The sequence below is a fragment of the Lissotriton vulgaris genome, chromosome 9 (assembly GCF_964263255.1).
Source record: "Lissotriton vulgaris chromosome 9, aLisVul1.2, whole genome shotgun sequence".
In the NCBI taxonomy this organism is placed as follows: Eukaryota; Metazoa; Chordata; class Amphibia; order Caudata; family Salamandridae; genus Lissotriton; species Lissotriton vulgaris.
The window spans coordinates 713,709,326-713,730,137 of NC_141697.1; the positions used below are offsets into that span (position 1 = coordinate 713,709,326).

At 48.1% G+C, this 20,812-nt stretch overlaps 1 protein-coding gene across 1 annotated transcript in view; it reads right to left on the reverse strand.

The window, feature by feature from the left end:
• The window catches only part of CCDC61 (coiled-coil domain containing 61), a 786,500-nt gene that overhangs the window by 266,885 nt on the left and 498,803 nt on the right, over positions 1-20,812 (reverse strand). The window contains exon 11 of the mRNA XM_086938445.1: positions 12,645-12,723. Within this exon, the coding sequence (XP_086794571.1) occupies positions 12,645-12,723 (79 nt within the window). The remainder of the gene's footprint in view (positions 1-12,644; positions 12,724-20,812) is intronic.

Below are 20,812 nucleotides of genomic sequence, written 5' to 3' on the forward strand. Positions count from 1 at the left end.
AGTCCTGCCCTGCCAAGTGGTGCCAATTCAGTCCTTGTCCCTTAAAAAGTGATTCCTACTGGCCAGAATCATCAAAATCGACACAGTGACAACTTTTCCCCAATCAGAACAGACGCATTGTCCTTCGACAACATTGCTTCGACGGACAACACTGTTCGACTGACAGCACAGCTCGACATCGCTGCAGCACCTGCTTCATAAAGGGATTTGATGCCAAAGCCTTCCTTGACTGCAAGGATCAGCATTGAAGCTTCAACTTCTTCCACAGAATCAATGAGGACATGGCGAGTCCTCACATTGAGTCTTTGATATTGACACTAGCTCCTTCCAAGGTACTTTGTCAGTGGAACCTGCCTGAGTTCTGTAGCCAGCCTGCCCTCCAATGAAGTCGGCATAAAAAACAAATTACTTACCTTTGGTAACAATATATCTGTAAGAAACATAGGTTAGTTACAGATTCCTTACCTTAGAGTTACCTCCAGGCGTCAGACTGTATCCGGAAAGTTTTTACATCAGCAGTACCTCTGAGCGTCAGAAGGTGGCGTCAGTCGGCTCCACATCTATCGTTGGCATTGTGTCGCCGGGATGACGTTGCGGTAGCTACTTAGACGCCACCCTCACGTGCTGACGTCAGTTCTGTACATGACTTTCCGTGCCAGAAACGCAGAGCCATGCAAGACACTGAACACTGGTGCACAAAACTAGGGCCCTGAAAGGATATCCTTTCCCTTAGAAATCAGGTCTCCGAACGGGGTGCTAAACTAGGTTTCTTACAGATACAACGTTACCGAAGGTAAGTAACTTGTTCATCTGAAAGAAACAGCTAGTTATAGATTCCTTACCTTAGAATAGATACCAACCCCAGAGGTGGGTCTGCAAACCAAGTTCACACCAGAAAGTCCTGGAGAACAGAACGGCCAAAGAAGCCGTCTTTCCGGACTTGGCTGTCCAGGCAGTAGCTTCTCGTACACGTGTGCAGCGATGCCCACGTAGCTGCCTGACAGATGTAATTTAGAGGAACTCCTCGTCCCAAAGCAGTAGTGGCTGCCATCGCCCTGGTGGAATGGGGGCACAGCCCCACTGAAGGCTCCTTTTTGCTAGAGTATCAATCAATCAATCATTCATTTGTAAAGCGCGCTACATACCAGTGAGGGTCTCAAGGCGCTGGGGGGGGCGGTGGGGGGGGGGGGGGGGAGACACTGCTACTGATCGAAAAGCCAGGTCTTAAGCAGTCTGTTGAAGGCCAGCAGGTCCTGGGTGTGTCGGAGGCTGGTAGTGAGAGTGTTCCAGGTCTTGGCGGCGAGGTACGAGAAGGATCTGCCGCCGGCGGTGGTTTTCCGGACGCGTAGAACTGTGGCGAGGGCGGCAGAGCGGAGGCTGCAGGTGGGGGTGGAGAAGCGGAGTCGGTCGTTGAGGTATGCTGGTCCGGCGTTGTGTAGGGCTTTGTGTGCGTGGATGAGGACTTTGAAGGCGATCCTGTTGTTGACGGGGAGCCAATGCAGGCCTCTCAGGTGGGGTGTGATGTGGCTGCGTCGGAGGACGTCGAGGATCAGTCATGCCGAGGTGTTCTGGATGCGTTGCAGCGGTCTCAGGAGCCTGGTTGTTGTTCCTGCGTCTAGGGCGTTCCCGTAGTCCAGCCAGCTGGTGACGAGGACCTGGGTGACGGTTTTTCTCGTGTCAGAGGGGATCCATTCGAAGATCCTGCGAGCATTCGGAGGGTGTTGAAGCAGGAAGCGGAGACCGCGTTGACCTGCTTGGTCATGGAGAGGGTGGAGTCGAGAATAGCAGGTTTTGATAAACAAAACAACCCATCTGGAGATGGTTCACTTGTGTACGGCCCAACCTTTCTTGGCATACACGTAGACAAGAAAGGGCTGGTCATCCACCCTGAACTGTTTAGTGCGATCCAAATAAAAAGAAAGCGCACGTTTTGAGTCCAGACAGTGGAGACTCTACTCCTCTTTCGAAGGATGCAGAGGCGGAAAGAAGGTAGGCAAAGTGATGGTTTGACCAATGTGAAAGGAGGTAACAACCTTGGGAAGGAAGGATGGACGAGTCCTGAAGACAACTTTGTCCAGATGGAGAGGCGGAAAAGGAGGCTTTGATGAAAGGGCATGGAGCTCACTCACTCTTCTGGCAGATGTGATGGCCACCAGGAATGCAGTCTTAAGAGTTAAAAGCCTTAAAGGACAGTTGTGAAGCGGCTCAAAGGGAGAGCACATTAAATAGGTTTAGACCTGGTTCCAGTCCCACTGAGGCATAACGAAGGGAATAAGAGGAAAGAGATGAGTTATGCCTTTTTTAAGAAGTGATTTACAATTGAGGACTGGAAGAGAGAAAGCTCATCAGGAAGCGGAAGTCAGAAATGGCCGAAAGATAGCCCTTAATAGTGCCCAGCGCAGAGCCCTGCTGGGCAAAAGAGAGAAATAACAAGAGAACCTCAGAAAGGGTATCCACAGCCTTTGATGTGTACCTTGCCACAAATTTGTTCCGCCGGCAGGCGTAAACCGTCTTAGTGGAAGGACACCTGGCTGCCAAGATTACATCACAAACTTCGAGATGCAAGTCAAATGACGTAAACTGCCGCAGCTCAATCTCCACGCAAGGAGGTGGAGGCTGGACAGGTTTGGGTGGATGTCCGTCCCCTGCTGCTGCGACAGAAGATCCTTCCGAAGAGACAGTCGGATTGGAGGATCAATGGCCATGTTGAGCAGATCGGGATACCAGACTCTTCATGCCCAATCCGGAGCCACCAGAATGACTTGGGCCTGGTCGCGCATGATCTTGTTCAGCACTCTGGGCAGAAGTGGCATAGGCGGAAAGGTGTACAACAGACAACAACTCAACACGATACGAAAAGCATCGCCTGGCGAATGCCGCCTTGGAAATTCCAACCCGCAGAATTGCTGATATTGCGTGTTCTCTTCGGTGGCAAATAGATCTAACCAAGGTCCTCCCCACTGTTGAAAGAGACCTTGCACCAACTCCGAGTTAAGGCACCATTCGTGATCCATCATGCACCTCTGGCTGAGTTCGTCCGCCCTGGTGTTCAATTAACCTGCCAGGTATTGAACCACCAGGGATATGCCCTGATGTTACAGCCTTGTCCAGAGACGAAAGTCCTCCTGACCGAGTCCACGTCCCCACCCCACCCTGTTTGTTGCAGTACCACATGGCGGTGGTGTTCCCATGTCCCCAGCCGGGCGAAGGTTGGGGAACTTGAATCGGCCTGTGGATCTGGGCGGAAGGTAGGGGGGCACCCCTTTCGTGGCCACGAAAGTGGCAAAAAGTAGACTGCGCAGAGCGGCTGGAGAGGCCCAAGGACTTGGCCGTAGCCCCTAAATCCTTTAAGCGCTCTAGAGCGTTGTCTGCTTTGTCGCCAAAAAGGCGACAGCCATCAAAGGGCATGTCCATGAGAGAATTCTGGACATCCCCAGAAAAGCCAGTCTATCTCCTCCAGGCGTAGCGAAGTTGGGAAACTTGGAAATCGTCCCTTCCAGAGAGTCAGCAGTATCCAGCCCACAATGGACGATAAACTGCGTCGCATCCCTCCCGGTGGCAATATGTTATGTTATTTGTTATGTTATTTGCATTTTAATGCGCACAGCTGCTCCAGCGAAGGAGCGTCCTGGCGCAGGGAAAGGTAAACACAACACAAACACTAAATCCAGTAACAAAAAAGCAGAAGCATTAAAAACAAAGAACATTTAAAACAGGAAGGTTTTCAAAGCCCTACGAAAGGATATTAAATCATCCGAGAGGCGGATTTCCAAGGGGAGCGCATTCCAGAGGGTTGCAGCTTTCACGCGGAAGGAGCGACCCCCCATCCGACTAAGTCTAAAACGGGGGACAACCACCAAGGATTGTCCAAGGGATCGGAGTGAGCGGGTAGGAACGTAGGGAGAGAGCAGTTTGTTGAGTATCACGGGTGCCAGCTCTCTAAGAATTTTAAAAGCCAGGCAAAGAGCCTTGAATTGGATTCGCTTGCTTATCGGGAGCCAGTGCAGGGACCGCAGAGTGTTAGAGGTGGGGCAGGTTCGGGGTAAACCAACCACCGCCCTAGCCGCAGCGTTCTGGACTCGCTGTAAACGAAGAATCTCGGCTTGGTTCGCTCCTAAAAGGAGTGAGCTGGCGTAGTCCAGCCGAGAGATAATCATTGCTTGAATGACCAGCTGTCTTGTAGGAGCATCAAAGAATCTGAGCAGGGGTCTTAGCCCGCGTAATACTCCAAAACAGCAGGCCGCCACTCTCTTCGTGTGAGTCACAAAGCTTAGCGTGTGGTCAAGCCATACTCCCAGATTCCTGAGTTCCAGGACAGGGGCCGGCACTGATCCCAGCTCCGGAGGCCACCATTCGTCCCCCCAGTGGTCCGCTTCCCTTCCAACGATCATCACCTCCGTTTTTGTCGCGTTCAGCTGGAGACAGTTGTTATTCATCCAGCTGGCCACCTCTCTCAGTCCACTTCGGAACCTGAGGGCATCCTGCTTGGCATCCCCGCTGATCGTAACCGCCAACTGAGTGTCGTCAGCATAGGAGACCATGGTTAGGCCCCATTGCCTGGCGACCTCAGCCAGCGGCTGCACGTACAGGTTAAAAAGCATGGGACTCAGCGAGGAGCCCTGAGGGACCCCCAGGTCCAAAGGATGGTACTTGGACTGAAATGGAGGGGTGGCAACGCAGAAGGAGCGATCACTGAGGAAGGAGCGGAACCACTGCAGAGCTGAACCACAAATGCCAATGTCCTGCAGGCGGTGTAGCAGGATGCGATGGGAAACAGTGTCAAAGGCAGCGCTCAGGTCTAATAAAATAAGCACTGCCGTTTGACCTGCATCGAGCACAATCCGCAAATGCTCAACCATTGCCAGAAGGGCCGTCTCAGTGCTGTGGCCAGCACGAACCCCATTCTGCGTGGGATCCAGGACATTCACTAGGGTCATATGCTCCGTGAGGGCCAGATTTACATGGGCCTCCATGACCTTGGCCGGCCAAGGGAGCAAAGATATAGGGCGGTAGTTTTCTGGTCTCAGCGGATCCAGAGATGGTTTTTTTAGGATCGGGAAAACCACCGCTTGCTTCCACTTGGCAGGGACCAGGCCCGAAGTCAGGGAGAGGTTAATCAGAGAGCATACTACTGTGCGTCCCTGAAAAGCAACATCCCTGAAAAGAGCAGATCTTACCAGGTCTGCAGGCGAGCCAGACTTGACTCGCAGGGCCCACTTAGCAAACTCCTCATTAGAAAGAGTAGGAAGGGAGTGCAGCGATGGACAGCTACTAGAGCCGCTCCAGGGAATCACTGGTGGCAGTGTGCTCGGAAACGCCTGGTAGATTTTCCTAACTTTGTCCAGAAAGAAGGTAGCTAGGGCTTCACAGTGGGCGATGGAACTGTCCAACTGTGGAGGAACTCTCTTTGCCATCAGGTCTTTTATGGTTTTAAAGATGGTTTTGGTAGGGTTGAGGCTATTTCGGAATTCGGCTGCGTAAAACGCCGCCCGGGCCCTACATATAGCTCGATGGTAGAGCTTAACTAAGGCCAGGTAGATGGATTTCTTGTCGGCATCATACGACTTACGCCACTCCCTCTCTGCCCGTCTGCAAGAGGACTTCATTGCACGCAACGCGCTGTCATACCAGGGGCTAGCCTGGCGGGAACTGGACTTGCTGGAGATGATAGGTACCAGGACGTCCAGCGCCCTGGTAATCTGGTAATAGCCTGGGAGAGCACTGTCTGGGCCTCCTCCGGACACTGACTCAGGACCTGCGCAACCGTATCCCACACAGAGTGGGAATAACGGCCCCATAGACATGTGGTGTTATCCGACCTAAGTCCCAAGCTGGCGGAAGAGAAAATCTTCTTCCCAAGATGATCCAGCTTCTTGGATTGCTTTATGGTGGAGCTGTAGGTAATGCGATCTTGGAGGTAGAGGCCTGGATCACCAAGCTCTCAGGGGAAGGGTGTTGGGAGAGTAAAGTCGACCGGAGCCGGGTTGTGGCGTCTGGCATTCATCCTATCCACGAGAGGCCCCGTGTTGGGCCTGGACCAGGTGCCCAAAAAGACATCAGTGAGGGCTTCATTAACAGGCAGCAGGGGCTCCGAAGAGCTCGCTGCCAGTTGAAGGACCTCCGTCAGGAGGTTAGTCCTGAGCGCCACCGTAGAAAGCTCGACATTAAGAGCCTCGGCCGATCTACACAACACTACTGTGTATGACAACATGCCAATGTCAGGGTAGGTATCCAGACCACTGGCATCCCCTAGTTCCTCTCTCCGGTCCTGTTCACTGTCCAACTGGTCAATCAGAGGGTCACCTGACACCTCCCACTCCCTCGCTCATCCTTGTACTCTGGGTGCCAATCTGGTCTAAAAGGGACATCAGGAGTGAACAGGGGCACAAAAACCCCACTCGACGCCGAATCCGGCATCGAGCGACGCCGGTCCGGCTCCACGTCAGGATGGAGGCTGGGGTCTACGCCGGCCGGAAACCCGACCGGTGTCAAATGCAATAGTGGTGCTGGAGGAAGCGGACAGGTGGAGGTGTAATAAGGTCAACCGGCGCCTATCCAAGGTGGGCCTGCAGTGCCGGGGCCGGAGCAGTCGGCGAAGAAGACCTAGGCCCCCCAAGCGAGTCCGCGGGTCCTGAAGGCGCCGCCCTGTAGGCGCGCCAGCGGGTTCGGGCTGCACAAAGATGGCGTGCATCGCATCGTAAAACTTACAAAGCTGGGCAGGAGTCGCTCTGGGTCCCGGAAAGGGAGAAAAGCGCGGAGTCGACTCTTCTGGCACCGCCTGCATCCCTCATCGCGTCAGCCGACCGACGGGTAGAAGTCAAAGAGCGACAATGCTTCTTCGACTTCTTCTTGTGCTTCAAATTACTTGACCCCAAGTGCAAAGACTTAGACGATTTAGAAGAGTGGTGGTTGCTCCGCAACCGGTTCCTCGACCTCCCTCGCGATCTCGAACGGCGTAGAGCCGACTGCCGGTGCTCAAGAAGCTTTCGATCCTGCAAAGCCTTCAAAGCCATGGACCGGCAGTCGCAGCATGACTTGGGGTCGAGGTCGCTCTCCAGGCAAAAGAGGCACATGCCGAGCGGATCCGTAACCGACATCAGCCGAGAACAGGAACCACAAGCCTTGAAGCCGGGCTTCCCTATGTGCACCAGGAATCGTAAGACTCAAAAGACATTGACAAAAGTTGCTCAAAATGTTCAGTCAAAAAGAGACTGGAGGTACCGCTTTCTCCGGATATGCACTGGATGGGGCAGAAAAAGAAAGAACGGACGTTGGCACGCGAGGGCCGTGTCTATGTAGCTACCGCAGCATCATCGCTGCAACACAAAGCCAACGACTGACCCGGAACCGACCAACGCCATCTTCCGAAGCGCAGAGGTACTGCTGACGAAAAACTTTCCGGACCCAGTCTGACGCCTGTGGGTAATTCTAAGGTAAGGAATCTATAACTAACTGTTTCTTTCAGATCTTTGGATTCACCCCGGTCTAGCACATCCTCAAGTAACCCCTTAGCGCTATTGATTTCTAAGCACTACTTTTCTATTTTGTCTTTGAACATTCATAACTACAGTTCTACTTATTAGACGTTTGCCATTTCAGTCTTGTTTTATTCATAAAATTATTCTCTATTGTTCGAAATCTGTGTGGAGTATATTTGTGGGGTATTTATTGAATTACTATGTGTGTGTGTGTGGCACAAAAGCTTTAAACATTGCCTCTTTAGAGAAGCTTGACTGCTCTGTGCCAAGCTACCAGAGGGTGAGCACAAGTTATCTTTTAGTGTTTATCTGACTTACCATGATTAGGACTGTGGCCCCTACTTTGAAAGGGTGCTTACATCTTCCAATTAGAGACTTAATTTCTAATAGTAAGCAGAATGGTTTGGTCCTTGGGTTTGAAACACGGGCTAAACTGGCGCTGGTAGACAAAGCTGCTGCGCCAGTGGAGCCACAGGCTGCAGTGCATCAATAGGCACTGGTGTGAGAACTTTCACTAATTCAGGTTCAGAAGAAAGAGCTTGTATAGTAATTGATGACTTAATCTAGATTTCTATCCTCTTGGGGAGCTCGAAAAATTATTGTGTCAGTATTTTAAAGGTAAAATTTGGAGAATGCACCCTGGAGCAAGAGGAGAGAGAACAGGAACAGGACTTGGATCCTGATGTTCTTTGAATCAGATTTACTTGACTGGGGCTATAAAAAGTTTGGCCTCTGTAGAAAAGTGCCCCTTTTTGCCTGATATTTGATGCACTTTGTCTGAGTGTGCACTGGGTGCTTGCCAACCAGGTTCCCAGTGCCTGTGTTTTTTTCCAAAACTGTACCTTTGTTTCCACAATTGGCAGACATACAAGTCTCTTGTAAAAGGTACTACTTGTACCAAGGGCTTTGTGACCAGAGAGGGGCTCTAATGGCTGCAGCATGTATGTCACCCTCAGAGACCCCTCACTAAAAACATACACACTGCCATTGCAGACTGTGTGTGTATGTGCAGACAAAACCTAAGAGTTGACATGTTACACATCCATGTGTGCCATGCCCACAACCATTGCTTGTGGCATAGGTAAGTCACCCCTCTAATAGGCCTCGAAGCCCTAAGGCAGGGTGAACTATACCACAGGTGAGGGGCATAGTTGCATGTGAAATATGCCCCTACAGTGTCTCAGTCCATTCTTAGACATTGTAAGTGCAGTGAAGCTATATTGAGTACATGGGTTGGGAGTTTGTCATCACGAACTCCACAGCTCCATGATGGCTTTACTGAATACTGAGAAGTTTAGCATCAAACTTCTCAGCACAATAAACCTACACTGATGCCAGTGTTGCATTTGTTGCAAAATGCTCTCAGAGGGCATTTTGCAGATGCCCTCTGGAAAAATAAAACTCCCTTGTGTTCAGCTGACTGGTCTGCACCAGCCTGCTACACACAGACATGTTTCTGACCCACGAGGTGGGAGCCCTTGTGCTCTAGTGGGTTAGGAACAAAGTCTGCTTGGAATGTGGATACTTCTCACCTACCCCCAAAAGGAATAGCATTCAGGGCGGTAAACCTCAAAAGCTTCCTGCCCTTTTTTATGCTGACTAAGGCCTCTCCAGCTAGCGCAGATGCCCGGCCCCCTGACCAAGCCCCACTTTTGACAGCAAGGGCAGCGGGAAAGTAATCAGGAGAGGTGTGCCCCTTTCTGCCAGGACCATCCTTAAGGGGCCCCGGACCAAAGTGACCGCCTCCTTAAAAAATCCTCAAGCTTGAATGAAAGGATTCAAGCCAATCAGGTTAGGGGATGCACCCTCCCTAAAGGGAGGAGACATACTAAGGGTGTGGTCACCCTTAAAGGCAAGTAGCCCATTGGCTACCTGCTGCCAGTACCTGTAACACCCCTTATTTCAGTATTTAGGGGCAACCTTGATCCTCAGATTCCTGCAACTTATGAAGAAGGATGAATATGAAGAAGTATGAATACGACGCCGTGCAGCAAAGCTTGAAGATGGTGACTAACTTGGCCCCAGCTCTACCGGCCTGTTTCTAGCTCAAAGATCCAGCGAAGAAGATAACGCCTGTGTTGTGGCCAGCGACTTCCAAGAACCCCTGGAAAGCTGCCACTCTTCAACAAAGACCAGATCTCCCAAGGACAGTTGTTCTGTTCAGAAAAGCTGCAATTTAAAGGACTTCGGACCCAGGCGGATCCACGACCCCTGCCCACTTTGCACCCAATGCCCACAGCTCGAATCTGAGTGGCTCACCTGTCTAGTGAAGTTTCCCCTGTGACCCTGACCTCAACTTCATTGGTGGCTGAACTCCACAAAGACACCTGCAGCCTCATCTTGTAGAGTCCCCCTTGGCGCAACTGGCTCCTGTAAAGAAAATCCGACATCAAAAGGCATCCCTGCATCCTCCAGCAACCTTGGGGAGACCTGCCAACGGTGCACAGCCCTTCTTCGATATCTCAACTTACTCGCCCTGCCTCCTGGTCCGAGCCTGCAGCCTCTCTTTGCAACCGAGATTCCCCATTGAAAAGCACTGGGCGCCCGCTGTTGATTTTTACCCTGCACCGACCGCCCTTTTGCCGCTGGTGGTGTAAGGTTGGTGCTACCTTGTGCCCCCCCTTGTATTTGCTTTAACCCCCAGGGCCTGTGTCCTGAAACCACAGGTACCTAACGGCAAACCGCACCTCTTGCGGGTGCCCCCCCAGTCTACATTGACTAACATTGTGGCCCAGTGACCTCTGCACCAGGTCGCTGGTGGGGCAGTATCTACCTTGATCTGACCTTTGCCCAGTGTTGGTCCAAACACATGAAGGCTGGATGTCTAAGTCAAGTACCAAGTACCTACATGAAACTGTATATACCGGTTTTCCTTCCATAGGATTGCATTGCATGTCTACCCATCAGAGGCAGCTCCTCCGTTGGAGCACAGGAGCGTCACCCCACTTAAAATCTCCCCAAACCCCTGAAAAATAAAAGGGCAATTTATTACCATTTCACTTTTCTTCCCCATCCTGAACAGAGCATCAGTATGGGGGCGGGTCGCTGCTGAGTGACAGCAGCATTTCACTCAGCAGGGAGGAGTGTGGGCTGGCAAAACCACTGCTTAAAGCCTGCATGTCTTTTTAGTTTGGCTGTCTTGCGACGCCAGCCACACATACGCACAATAACCAGCTTTAACCCAGCTGTCTTAAGACAGCTGGGTTAGATAGAGCAGGTGCAGGTCTCAGAGTCCTGTGGAGCGCAGAGGGAGGCTTGCTCCCTCCAATCTGGGAGCTTCCCTCATGATGGATGAAAGCAGCGCCCTGATTGGTCAAGGGATTGCTGTTTCCAGTTCTGGTGGCGAGAAGAGTCCCGGAGAGAAGGATGTTGCATTCAGGTACTTTTTTATTATTTCTTTAATTTGGCCTCCCCCCTCGGTAGAGGCCAGCTGCCACTGTTACCTATTATATTAAATGGCTATCTTTTACATTTGCCAAGTTTGATTGACATTGCTAAAGTATTTTCATACTACTGTAAAAGTATTTGACTGCCTTTACAAAACAATAACTACTGCACTTGAAAAGTATTACCATTCTTAAAAGTGTTACTTACCTGCAACTGAGTTCCTCTTGGTTCTAAAATAAAAATAAGCTTTTAGTATTATCTACTTTAGCTTTGGGGGCCCCACTGGACTCTGTTAACACTATACTTTACTTTGGTATAGTATATACAGGGCCAGCATCCTACAACTGCCTTTCTTGAATCCTTTTAAACAGCATGCTGCAACACGGAGCTTGAATGGGAGTCATGACAAGAACCTAAATACCACAAACTGTCCTCATGTGAGTGAGTAATAGACATTTGCCCGTTGCAGGTGCGACAGAGCTTAAAGCCGGATCTTTTGGAAGGTAATATTTGTACTCGGTACTACGTAGTATAGAACATTTGGAGAAAAAGGGGAACTAACATCAGTGTGTGGGAGATTTATAGCTCCAGTGACATCATCAGGGCGCCATTACTGGTGCCGAGATGGAGATGGCACCCCTTACTGGCTCAGATAAGCTATAAAAAAGATTCCAGAACCTTTCCGACACCTTGGGGAATATTCACAGGTGTGGAATCTGCAGGTAGACTTATCCATCAGAAGCAGGAATCCAGCCTCGACAACCTGATGAAAACAGTACTCATTTAATGGAGATACAGCAGGCGTGTGGGGAGCCTCCGAATAGAGTTAGGGGGGATGGGGGGGGGGGGGTTTGACCTCACCATGTCTCTTTATAATAACGTGCCAGTGCACCCGCTTTGGTACTGTCCATTGTTATTGAGGTACCTAGCACTGTACTCAAGGGGATATGATTCAGAATAACGAATGTTTAAACATTGCGATCTACAGTAATTTACTGATGCAGCAGAACTCACTAAGCAACACTGCAAAAATTCAAAAACACAGATATTCTCTTTTGACCACCAGTGTGACAAACCTCTGCTCAACACTCGTGAATGCTAGGTACACATCTTGATTCCACTGAAGTACATAGATTGTGGAGTTTTTCACAGCAGGTTAAAAAACAACCATTTATTTTGCATACATCTTCCAAGCTGACAGCTCTTTCACTTAGTCATTCTCGCTATATTTGTTAGGGTCACCTTAGTGCTAAAAAGTTGCAACAAAAAAAAAAGTTAAAAAAATGAATAGCAAATGAGGTTTTCCAGGTCCGTCACTACAACTGGAGGCTGGACTAGGTCCTCCATTTCAACACATTAAAGGGCTTAATAAAATAAGGTCACTTCATTCCTTTAAACCGACTTAACAAAAACATTAAAAGCACAGAAGGCTAAATGCTTCCCTCTTTCTGAGAGTCTTAGGATTCAGAAAGTGAGATGTTAAGATGGGACTATTAGAAATTCCAAAATTATTACATTAATTTAAGGACATAATCTGGTAAGCATGTATGGATTTGGTTTAAAAAAGAAACCGAAAGTTAGCCACTACTGTTTCCACCATTTAACTTATACCTTGTTTTTCAATCAATCTTCCTTCCGTTCAGTTGTATACTTTTTATAACACAAAACATTCACAAAGTTATGCCAGGCACAAATTGGTACAGACTCAATGTTGAAGTTTTAATGACATGTTCTATAAATGAACAGTGTTTTCTTTCTGATGATGTTTTATACACACACCTCAATGGCAGTGGTTTGGTGAAGTCTTCGGGCTCACTCATAGAGCTGGCTGATGTCTGTCGGCATCTCATACTTTCCACTGTAGAGACACATAAGATTTTGCGAATTAGCATATGTGAGATTGAAAGTAAGTAGGCGTCACACCTAACAAGCAGATATAACTTTATGTATATAAACTCATATTTCAACATGACTTATCGGGCACAACAAAGATGGAATTACTGGTGCTACGATATAGTATGTGGCCAAGAAAACAAAAACACAGTGACATGCTGATTCTTTTAGAAAACAGAAATTAATAAAAATGCATGTGGGGACTAATTCTAATACTTTCAACCCTATGTACACTAAATCAACACATAAGTGGTGAACACAGTAATAACATGAGTAGACTACATTCCTGTTCATATGGCATCAGAAGTCTTAGGCCCTCATTAGTATTAAAGTAAGTAAGACCTGAGGAATTATCAGTACAACAGGGAGATGTTTTTTATTTCCAGATGTGGCATGATGATACTATTGAAATTTAGGGAAGAATGGCCATACTGCAGTCTGACCAACTTTTCACTCGTTCCCTTACTATCAAGCTATACAAGGAGGAAGCCGGGAACCTGTTTAGAGAATGACACCAGAATACTGGAAATTCCAAGTCTATGCCCCTTCCTTGCTAGGCTCTCACTCTCAATTATTTTAAGCAGCAGGACTAATGTCCACACAAAAATTACTTAAGGCAATATAACTTTTTAAAAGAGAATTTTCTCGTGCCTTTCTATCTTCACCAGTCTGCTATTTATGTTTGTTAAGTAAGTGTACATTTTAATTTACACACTCTCTCTCGCATTTTCTAATTTTATTCTAGACAAATTCTTTATGGTTTAAGCTTCCTTATCACAAAGTCCCCCTGCAATGTCAAACGCCCCATCACAAGAATGTTAGCAGGCTTTTTTTAAAGAATCAGTCCTGACATTTGCAATAACATGGGTCTTCGGTAAGCTAAAGGTTTCAAATACAATGAAGTCGCTCGGCCGACAGTGAATACAATCAAAGGAAGAACAAAGGCACACAGTGTCTTTTTCATTTGAGCGAATCGTATAAAAAACATACTCTGCATAGCATTGTCGCCTTCAGAATCCCCCTTTTCCTAGTTCAAGATGCAAGCTTGTGGAAAATCACGGTTGTCTTGCGGAGAGGTGTAGACCGAGCACTTAGTTTTAGGTGAAGCCATTTTAAACTCTCATGTGTTTCGCTCGGTAGATTAAAGGATAAATGCCTAAAATAAGTAGGGTGGTTTTCAGACCGCCTATGGAACGGGAGCGAACAGCTTCAAAGGTAAAAGCTGGAAACACACAGTGCTGGTTTATTCAATCCTAACTTGTAGACACACCGGGTAGAAATAAGTGATGGCAGGAACAGACCATGTGCCTGCTCAGCAGTGCACATTTCTCTAAAAGGTGGTCATACTAGCCAAGTTCTCCCATGTTACTTCACTGTGTCCAACAGAGCTTTTAAAATGATGTCTTCTTCTCACACCCCCTACAGAAAACACATTTTCTTATCTACAGATTCGTTTAAACCAGGGCTACTGTGACGATTGTCACAATGACAACTGGCACACTTTTTTAGGTCTAGTGTTAGAAAGGACCTTTTGATTTTACTTCATTCTTTTTAAAACAAAAAGGGCCAGATGTAGGAGCCTTAATACCGGTCGGAAACGGCCGATTTCGGCCGTTTACGACCGGTATTTGGCTTTTGAGATGTAGGGGGCATTGTATTGACAGAATCGGTATATTTACCGATTCGGTAAATATACAGAATCGGTAAAATACCGAATCGGTAAATTTACCGATTCTGTAAATCAAGATGTAGGTGGCACTGTAATCAGTGCCACAGGCCCTTACCGAATCGTTATTTACCATGGAATACTTCCATGGTAAATAACGAATTCCAGTGTACATGCACATCTGTGCATGTACACCTGTGCCATGTGACACACAGACATGCCCTAAGGGCATGTCTGTGTGTCAAATGGCACACAAGCCAGAAACAGGGGTGCAACAAGGTGTCAAAGTGACACCCTGTCACCCTTGCAAAATCGGTAATTTTACCGATTCTGTAATTACAGGATCGGTATTTGCCATTGATACCTATGGGCTTCAAGGCCCATAGGAATCAATGGCAAATACCGATTCTGTAATTACAGAATCGGTAATTACCGAATCATACAGATTCGGATTACCGAATCATACAGATTCGGTATTTTTACCGATTATTTTACCTACATAGCAATTACCGAATAGTGAATACCGAATCTGTAAAATTCGGTATTTACCATTCGGTAAATTGCTATTACCTACATCTAGGCCCAAGTTACTTACCTTTGGTAATGCTCTTTCTGCCGTATACTCTAACTGTGGATGCCTCAAATTAGAATATCCGCAGATGCCAGACTGGATACTAAAAAATGTTCATAGCAGTGTTCCTGCGCTCTCCTAGGTGGCGTTGTGCTGCTCCAAGTTGGTACCATGCAGAAATGGAAGTGACTGAATAGAGTCACAAAAAAGCGCAACACCTGCACACTGACATCTTTAATATTTTCATGCCCTCAGACGTGAATTGTGAACAACTGTTGGTGGCGGTATGCTGAATATTTACCTAAGCATTACCTCCCCAAGGTGGAGATTCTGCGAGGTGGACTCATAACAAAATGTCTTGAAGATCCAAGCAGGCAAAATGTCCATCTTGATGGACCCAGCTCAAAGCAGTAGTGGTTCATGAATGTATGCACAGACACACATGTCGCAGCCTAGCAGATGTCAGGACAGGACTCTGCATGCCAACGTAGTAGCAAAAGGACCAACTGATTTATTTATTTATTTGCGGGTTTGTATAGCGCTTGAATCAACTCCAAGTGGAGTATCTCTGCGCTTAGGAGCCAAGGACAGGAGAGAACAGAGTATTAGCGGTGAGACCTAGATCTGATTATTGAACAGCAGGGGTTTAAGTTGTTTTCTGAATTTTAAATGCTCTGAGCATTGTCTGAGGGACAAGGGGAGCTTGTTCCATAATGAGGGTCCCCTAATGGATAAAGCTTTACCGCCATGTCTTGCCTTTCTAGCACGAGGTACCACCAGAAGACGTTGGTCACTAGATCTGAGAGAGCGGGTGGGACTGTATGGGGTAAATTTCTTTTCCAGGTATGCAGGCCCATGTCCGTTGAGGCTTTTCTGTATTAGACAGCATATTTTAAACTTCGTTCTCTGCCGGATTGAGAGCCAATGCAGTTGATCCAGAAGAGGTTGAGATGCTGTTCTAGGGGGAACATTTAGGACTAAGCGGGCCGCCGTATTCTGGATGACTTGTAGTTTATCCAACACACCCTTGTTAGCAGAAAGTAGTAGGCCATTGCAATAGTCGATTCGACTTAACACAAGTGCCTGTACCAGAGTTTTCCGGATTGAATCTGGGAGCAGGGGAAAAACTTTGCGCAACAGGCTAATGGTATGGAAACAGGACCTTATAACAAAGTTGCTGTGTTGTTTCAGTGATAATTCTTGGTCTAGCTTTATCCCTAGATTTTTAACGACCTGTTTGGGTTCTGGAGCCGTTCCTAGGTTTTGTGGCCACCAGTCTGGGGACCATAGCATTTTGGCCTCCCCGAATAGCATGATTTCTGTTTTGTTAACATTGCACTGGAGGCAGTTGATGGATATCCATTGTGCTATAGCCTTCATGCCAGATGAAAAGGAGTTGATTACTTCAGTGGAGAGAGTTTTGAAAGGGAAGAGGAGCTGTGTGTCATCCGCGTATGACACTGGAATGAAGCCATACGTGCGCATCACTCTTGCCAGGGGTGCCAAGTAGATGGACGGAATACTTAACAATGCAAAGATTCACCCCCAGTCACAAAGATCTGGGTTTAATCCATCGTTCTTTTGCTCACCATGCCACCCCAGTTTGGACCCAGCCATACACAAATCTGTCTTGACCCTGCTCCTCATGGGAACAGTCCAACTCGAACTGCCATGCCAGGTCCTCCCTGAACCAGAAACAAGCATCCTGGGACCAGTTTTGGGGCATCAGCCCTCATCAGCCAGGCTAGATTGAATCCAGTGGCGCAGTGAGCACGAGACCCATGTCTAAGCATACCCTTACCACTTATGTCAACAAAAGCAAAAAGAACAATTGATTGACATAATGCTTAACAATGGAACCCTTCACCCCCAGTGACAAATATCTGGGTTTCATCCATCGTTCTTTTTTTTGTTTAACTTTGTTTTATTGATATTCAAGCAGTTAGAATTACACATATTAGAACCCACACCCACCACTTGTGTTCAATCGGTTCCCTTCCCTTCCTTGGATCCGGCTCTACAACAGCGGCGTAGTGCAAGCTAATAAAAAATGCATGTCCGAAATAAATATCCAACACTGACGTCTATGGGGGTAGTCTCTTCCGGTAGTCAATGTGCAGGTCTTCATGTAACCAAAACCGCCAACCCTCACCCCCCTTCCCACTACCCAAGACCCAACCCTCCAACCCGCCCCGGAAGGATTAGTTACTTACCTGTAATCCTAGTTCTCTTCCAGGGGTATCCTCATCAAAGTCATAAGCATTAGAATATTCCCGCCCATGCGCGGGACCCCGGAAACAATATATTATATGTGCCCCACATATACATATACATATATATATAAATATATATATATAAAAATAAGCAATTGCAGCCAAATAAAACAGTAGAGCTGGAATATGCTGTGAAGAATTTCCACCATACATGTGTATTAGCATTAGAAACATGATAAACAACACAAATGCTTGTTTAGAAACTGTTTTAATGCTTAGAAAACAGCAGAAATTCTTATAAGACACTGTAAGCATATACAGCTCCCAGGCTGCATTGCAAATACCCAGTCTAAAAAGACTGAAAAGCTAACCCTGTGGCTGCATGTACCAAAACTGACGCTGTGCCTTTAAGGCACCTCTGCCCCTAGCTTCCCATCATGCCTCAGGGGTTACAGTTAGGTCAGTTGTTCTTTTCGGAGACTGAAAACAAAACCATGGTAATAACAGGTTAAAACATCTCCTACTTCATAAACAAAGTCCTTTGCCCGGGGAGGCGGGAGGGTTGCTTATGACTTTGATGAGGATACCCCTGGAAGAGAACTAGGATTACAGGTAAGTAACTAATCCTTCTCTTCCAGGGGATCCTCATCAATAGTCATAAGCATTAGAATAGAGTAGCGAGCCTCACCTCATCCCTGCGGGCAAAGGAAACAACAGGTAACATTCACATTCGTAGGCCCAAACAGTAGGCCTTATACTACCCAAATAGGTTTCTCAAGGAGGCTTGCCCTACTTGAGAATCCGCTCTGGAATCAGACTCTAGGCAATAATGCCTTGTAAAGGTATGGACTGATTTCCATGTCGCAGCCTTGCAAATTTCTGACATGGGAATGTCATGTAAAAATGCTGTTGTGGCTGCCTTCCCTCTAGTGGAATGAGCTTTGGGTGATTGTAACAAAGGTTTGCCAGCCAGCTGGTATGCTAGTTTGATACATGAGACAATCCATCTGGAGATGGACCTCTTGGCTGCCGCAAACCCGGTCCTCATTGACCCATAATTGACAAAGAGTTGGTCTGTCTTTCTGGTGCCCTTTGTTCTTTCTAGGTAAAACTTTAGCACCCGTTTAAGATCCAACGAGTGCAACGACCTCTCAGCTGGGGTCGATGGGTTAGGAAAGAACGAAGGAAGGGTAATCGTTTGGTTTATATGAAAATCCGATACCACTTTTGGAAGGAAAGAGGGGTGAGCTCTCATTACCACTCTGTTGTGGTGAAACACCGTGTAGGGTTCCTTGGTGCAGAGTGCTTGAATCTCGCTAACCCTGCGAGCAGAGGTTATTGCCACCAAGAAGGCCGCCTTCCACGTGAGATGCTGCAAGGAGGCCTTGTGTATAGGTTCAAACGGTGCAGACATCAGCCTGGAGAGAACCAGGTTCAACTCCCAGGGAGGAGAAGGATTTCTCACAGGGGAATAGACCTTCTTCAATCCCTGAAGGAAATCCTTAACCACTGGGACCTGAAAAAACGACGTTTGTGTCGGTGATTTTCTGTACGCTACTATGGCAGATAGGTGAACCCTGATAGAAGCATATTTCAACCCTGATGTCGCTAGGTAAAGGAGGTAAGGGAGGACTACCTCTTCTTGTCCTGTGGTGGGATCAAAGCCATGGTCCCTACACCAAATGAAAAATCTCTTCCACTTGAATGCATAAGATGCCCTAGTGGAAGGCCTCTTTGCCTCTTTTAAAATATTCATACATTCTGGAGGCAGATTTAAGTGTCCGTATTGCAAGACCTCAGGAGCCATGCAGTCAGGTTCAGTGACGGGAGGTTGGGATGCAGGATCCTCCCGTTCATTTTGCTCAACAGGTCTGGTCTGCATGGCAGACGTCTGTGTGGACACAGCGACAGATGTAATAGGTCTGGATACCACCATTGTCGCGGCCAATCCGGAGCAACTAGGATCATGTCCATGCTCGATCTGATGAGCTTGGCCACCACCTTCGGAATCAGAGCCAGAGGAGGAAACGCATAGGCGAACATTCCTGTCCACTCCAGCAGGAGAGCGTTCCCTTGTGTCCCTGGTCGGTGGAACCTGGACGCGAAGGCGTGGCATTTGGCGTTTTCGTCGTCCGCGAATAAATCTATGTCTGGATGGCCCCAGCAACGGAAGAGTTCTTCGACTACTTCGTCGTTTAGCACCCAGTCTGGCTGATCTTCGAAGTGCCTGCTGAGTGCGTCCGCCTTTGTGTTTAGCTCGCCTGGAAGGTGTACTGCCACCACCGACAGTCCCCGAGCCAGAAGCCAGTGCCATATGGCTTGGGCCTCCTGAGACAGAGGGCGAGACCGTGTTCCTCCCTGCTTGTTCAGATAGAACATTGTTGTAGTGTTGTCCGTCTGAACCAAGATCTTGTCCGTTGTGATTGCTGGAAGGAACGCTTTGAGCGCCAGATGTACTGCTCGAAGTTCCAGCATGTTGATGTGGTAAGTTTGAAGGTTGGTCGACCAGCGACCCTGAATCTGAAGACGACCCATGTGAGCACCCCAACCTTCCAGAGATGCGTCCGTTATCACAGACATCGAAGGAAGAGGCTGCTGAAAAGGGACTCCCTGCAAGATATTCCGAGGGCGAGTCCACCACTGTATTGAGGATAGTGCTGCTTGAGATAGGATGATTCGATCCTCCCAATCTCCAGTCGCTTGGTCCCACTGGTCTTCCACAGACTCTTGAAGAGGACGCATCCTCAACCTGGCGTTTGGAATTAGGAAGATGCAGGACGCCATGGAGCCCAGTAGAGACGCTACTTCTCGCACCTTTGGACGAGGAGACTGAAGTAACTTTCTGCATTTCTGCCCCATGGAAGATAGTCTCTCCTGCGAAGGAAACGCTCTTCCTAAATTTGTGTCTAGGACCGCTCCCAGATAGTGGATGGTTTGCGTGGGATGCAGGACTGACTTTTCTGTGTTCACGTGGAGCCCAAGCCTGTGCAGTTGTTGAAGACACAGACGACAGTCTTTGGTGGCTTGATGAGGGGACTGGTTCTTCAGGAGCCAGTCGTCCAGATATGGGTACACAAACAGACCTTTTTTGTGTAGACATGCCGCTACCACTGCCATGCACTTGGTGAACACCCTTGGTGCGGATTTCAGACCGAACGGAAGTACTTTGTACTGGTAATGCTTGTTCCCTACCAGAAACCTCAAGTACTTCCGATGACCTGGTGTGATAGGAATGTGGAAGTACGCGTCCTGTAAATCCACCGAACACATCCAATCTCCACTTTGTAGATGAGGACATATCTGATGAAGTGCCAGCATGCGAAACTTCTCTTTGACCACCACTTTGTTGAGGGACCGAAGATCTAGAATCGGTCTGAACTTGTCCTCTTGGTCTCTTTTGGGGACTAGAAAATACCTTGAGTACACTCCTCTCCCCCTTTGGGATGGGGGTACCTCTTCGATTGCGTTTTTCTGCAAGAGGACGCTCACCTCCCTTTTGAGGAGGTTTAGATGGTACGAGCGAGTCTTTTTTGGAGGAATCGGTTGTGGTCTCTTCCGGAAACGTAGCGCATATCCATTGCGCAGTATATTCAGCACCCACTGA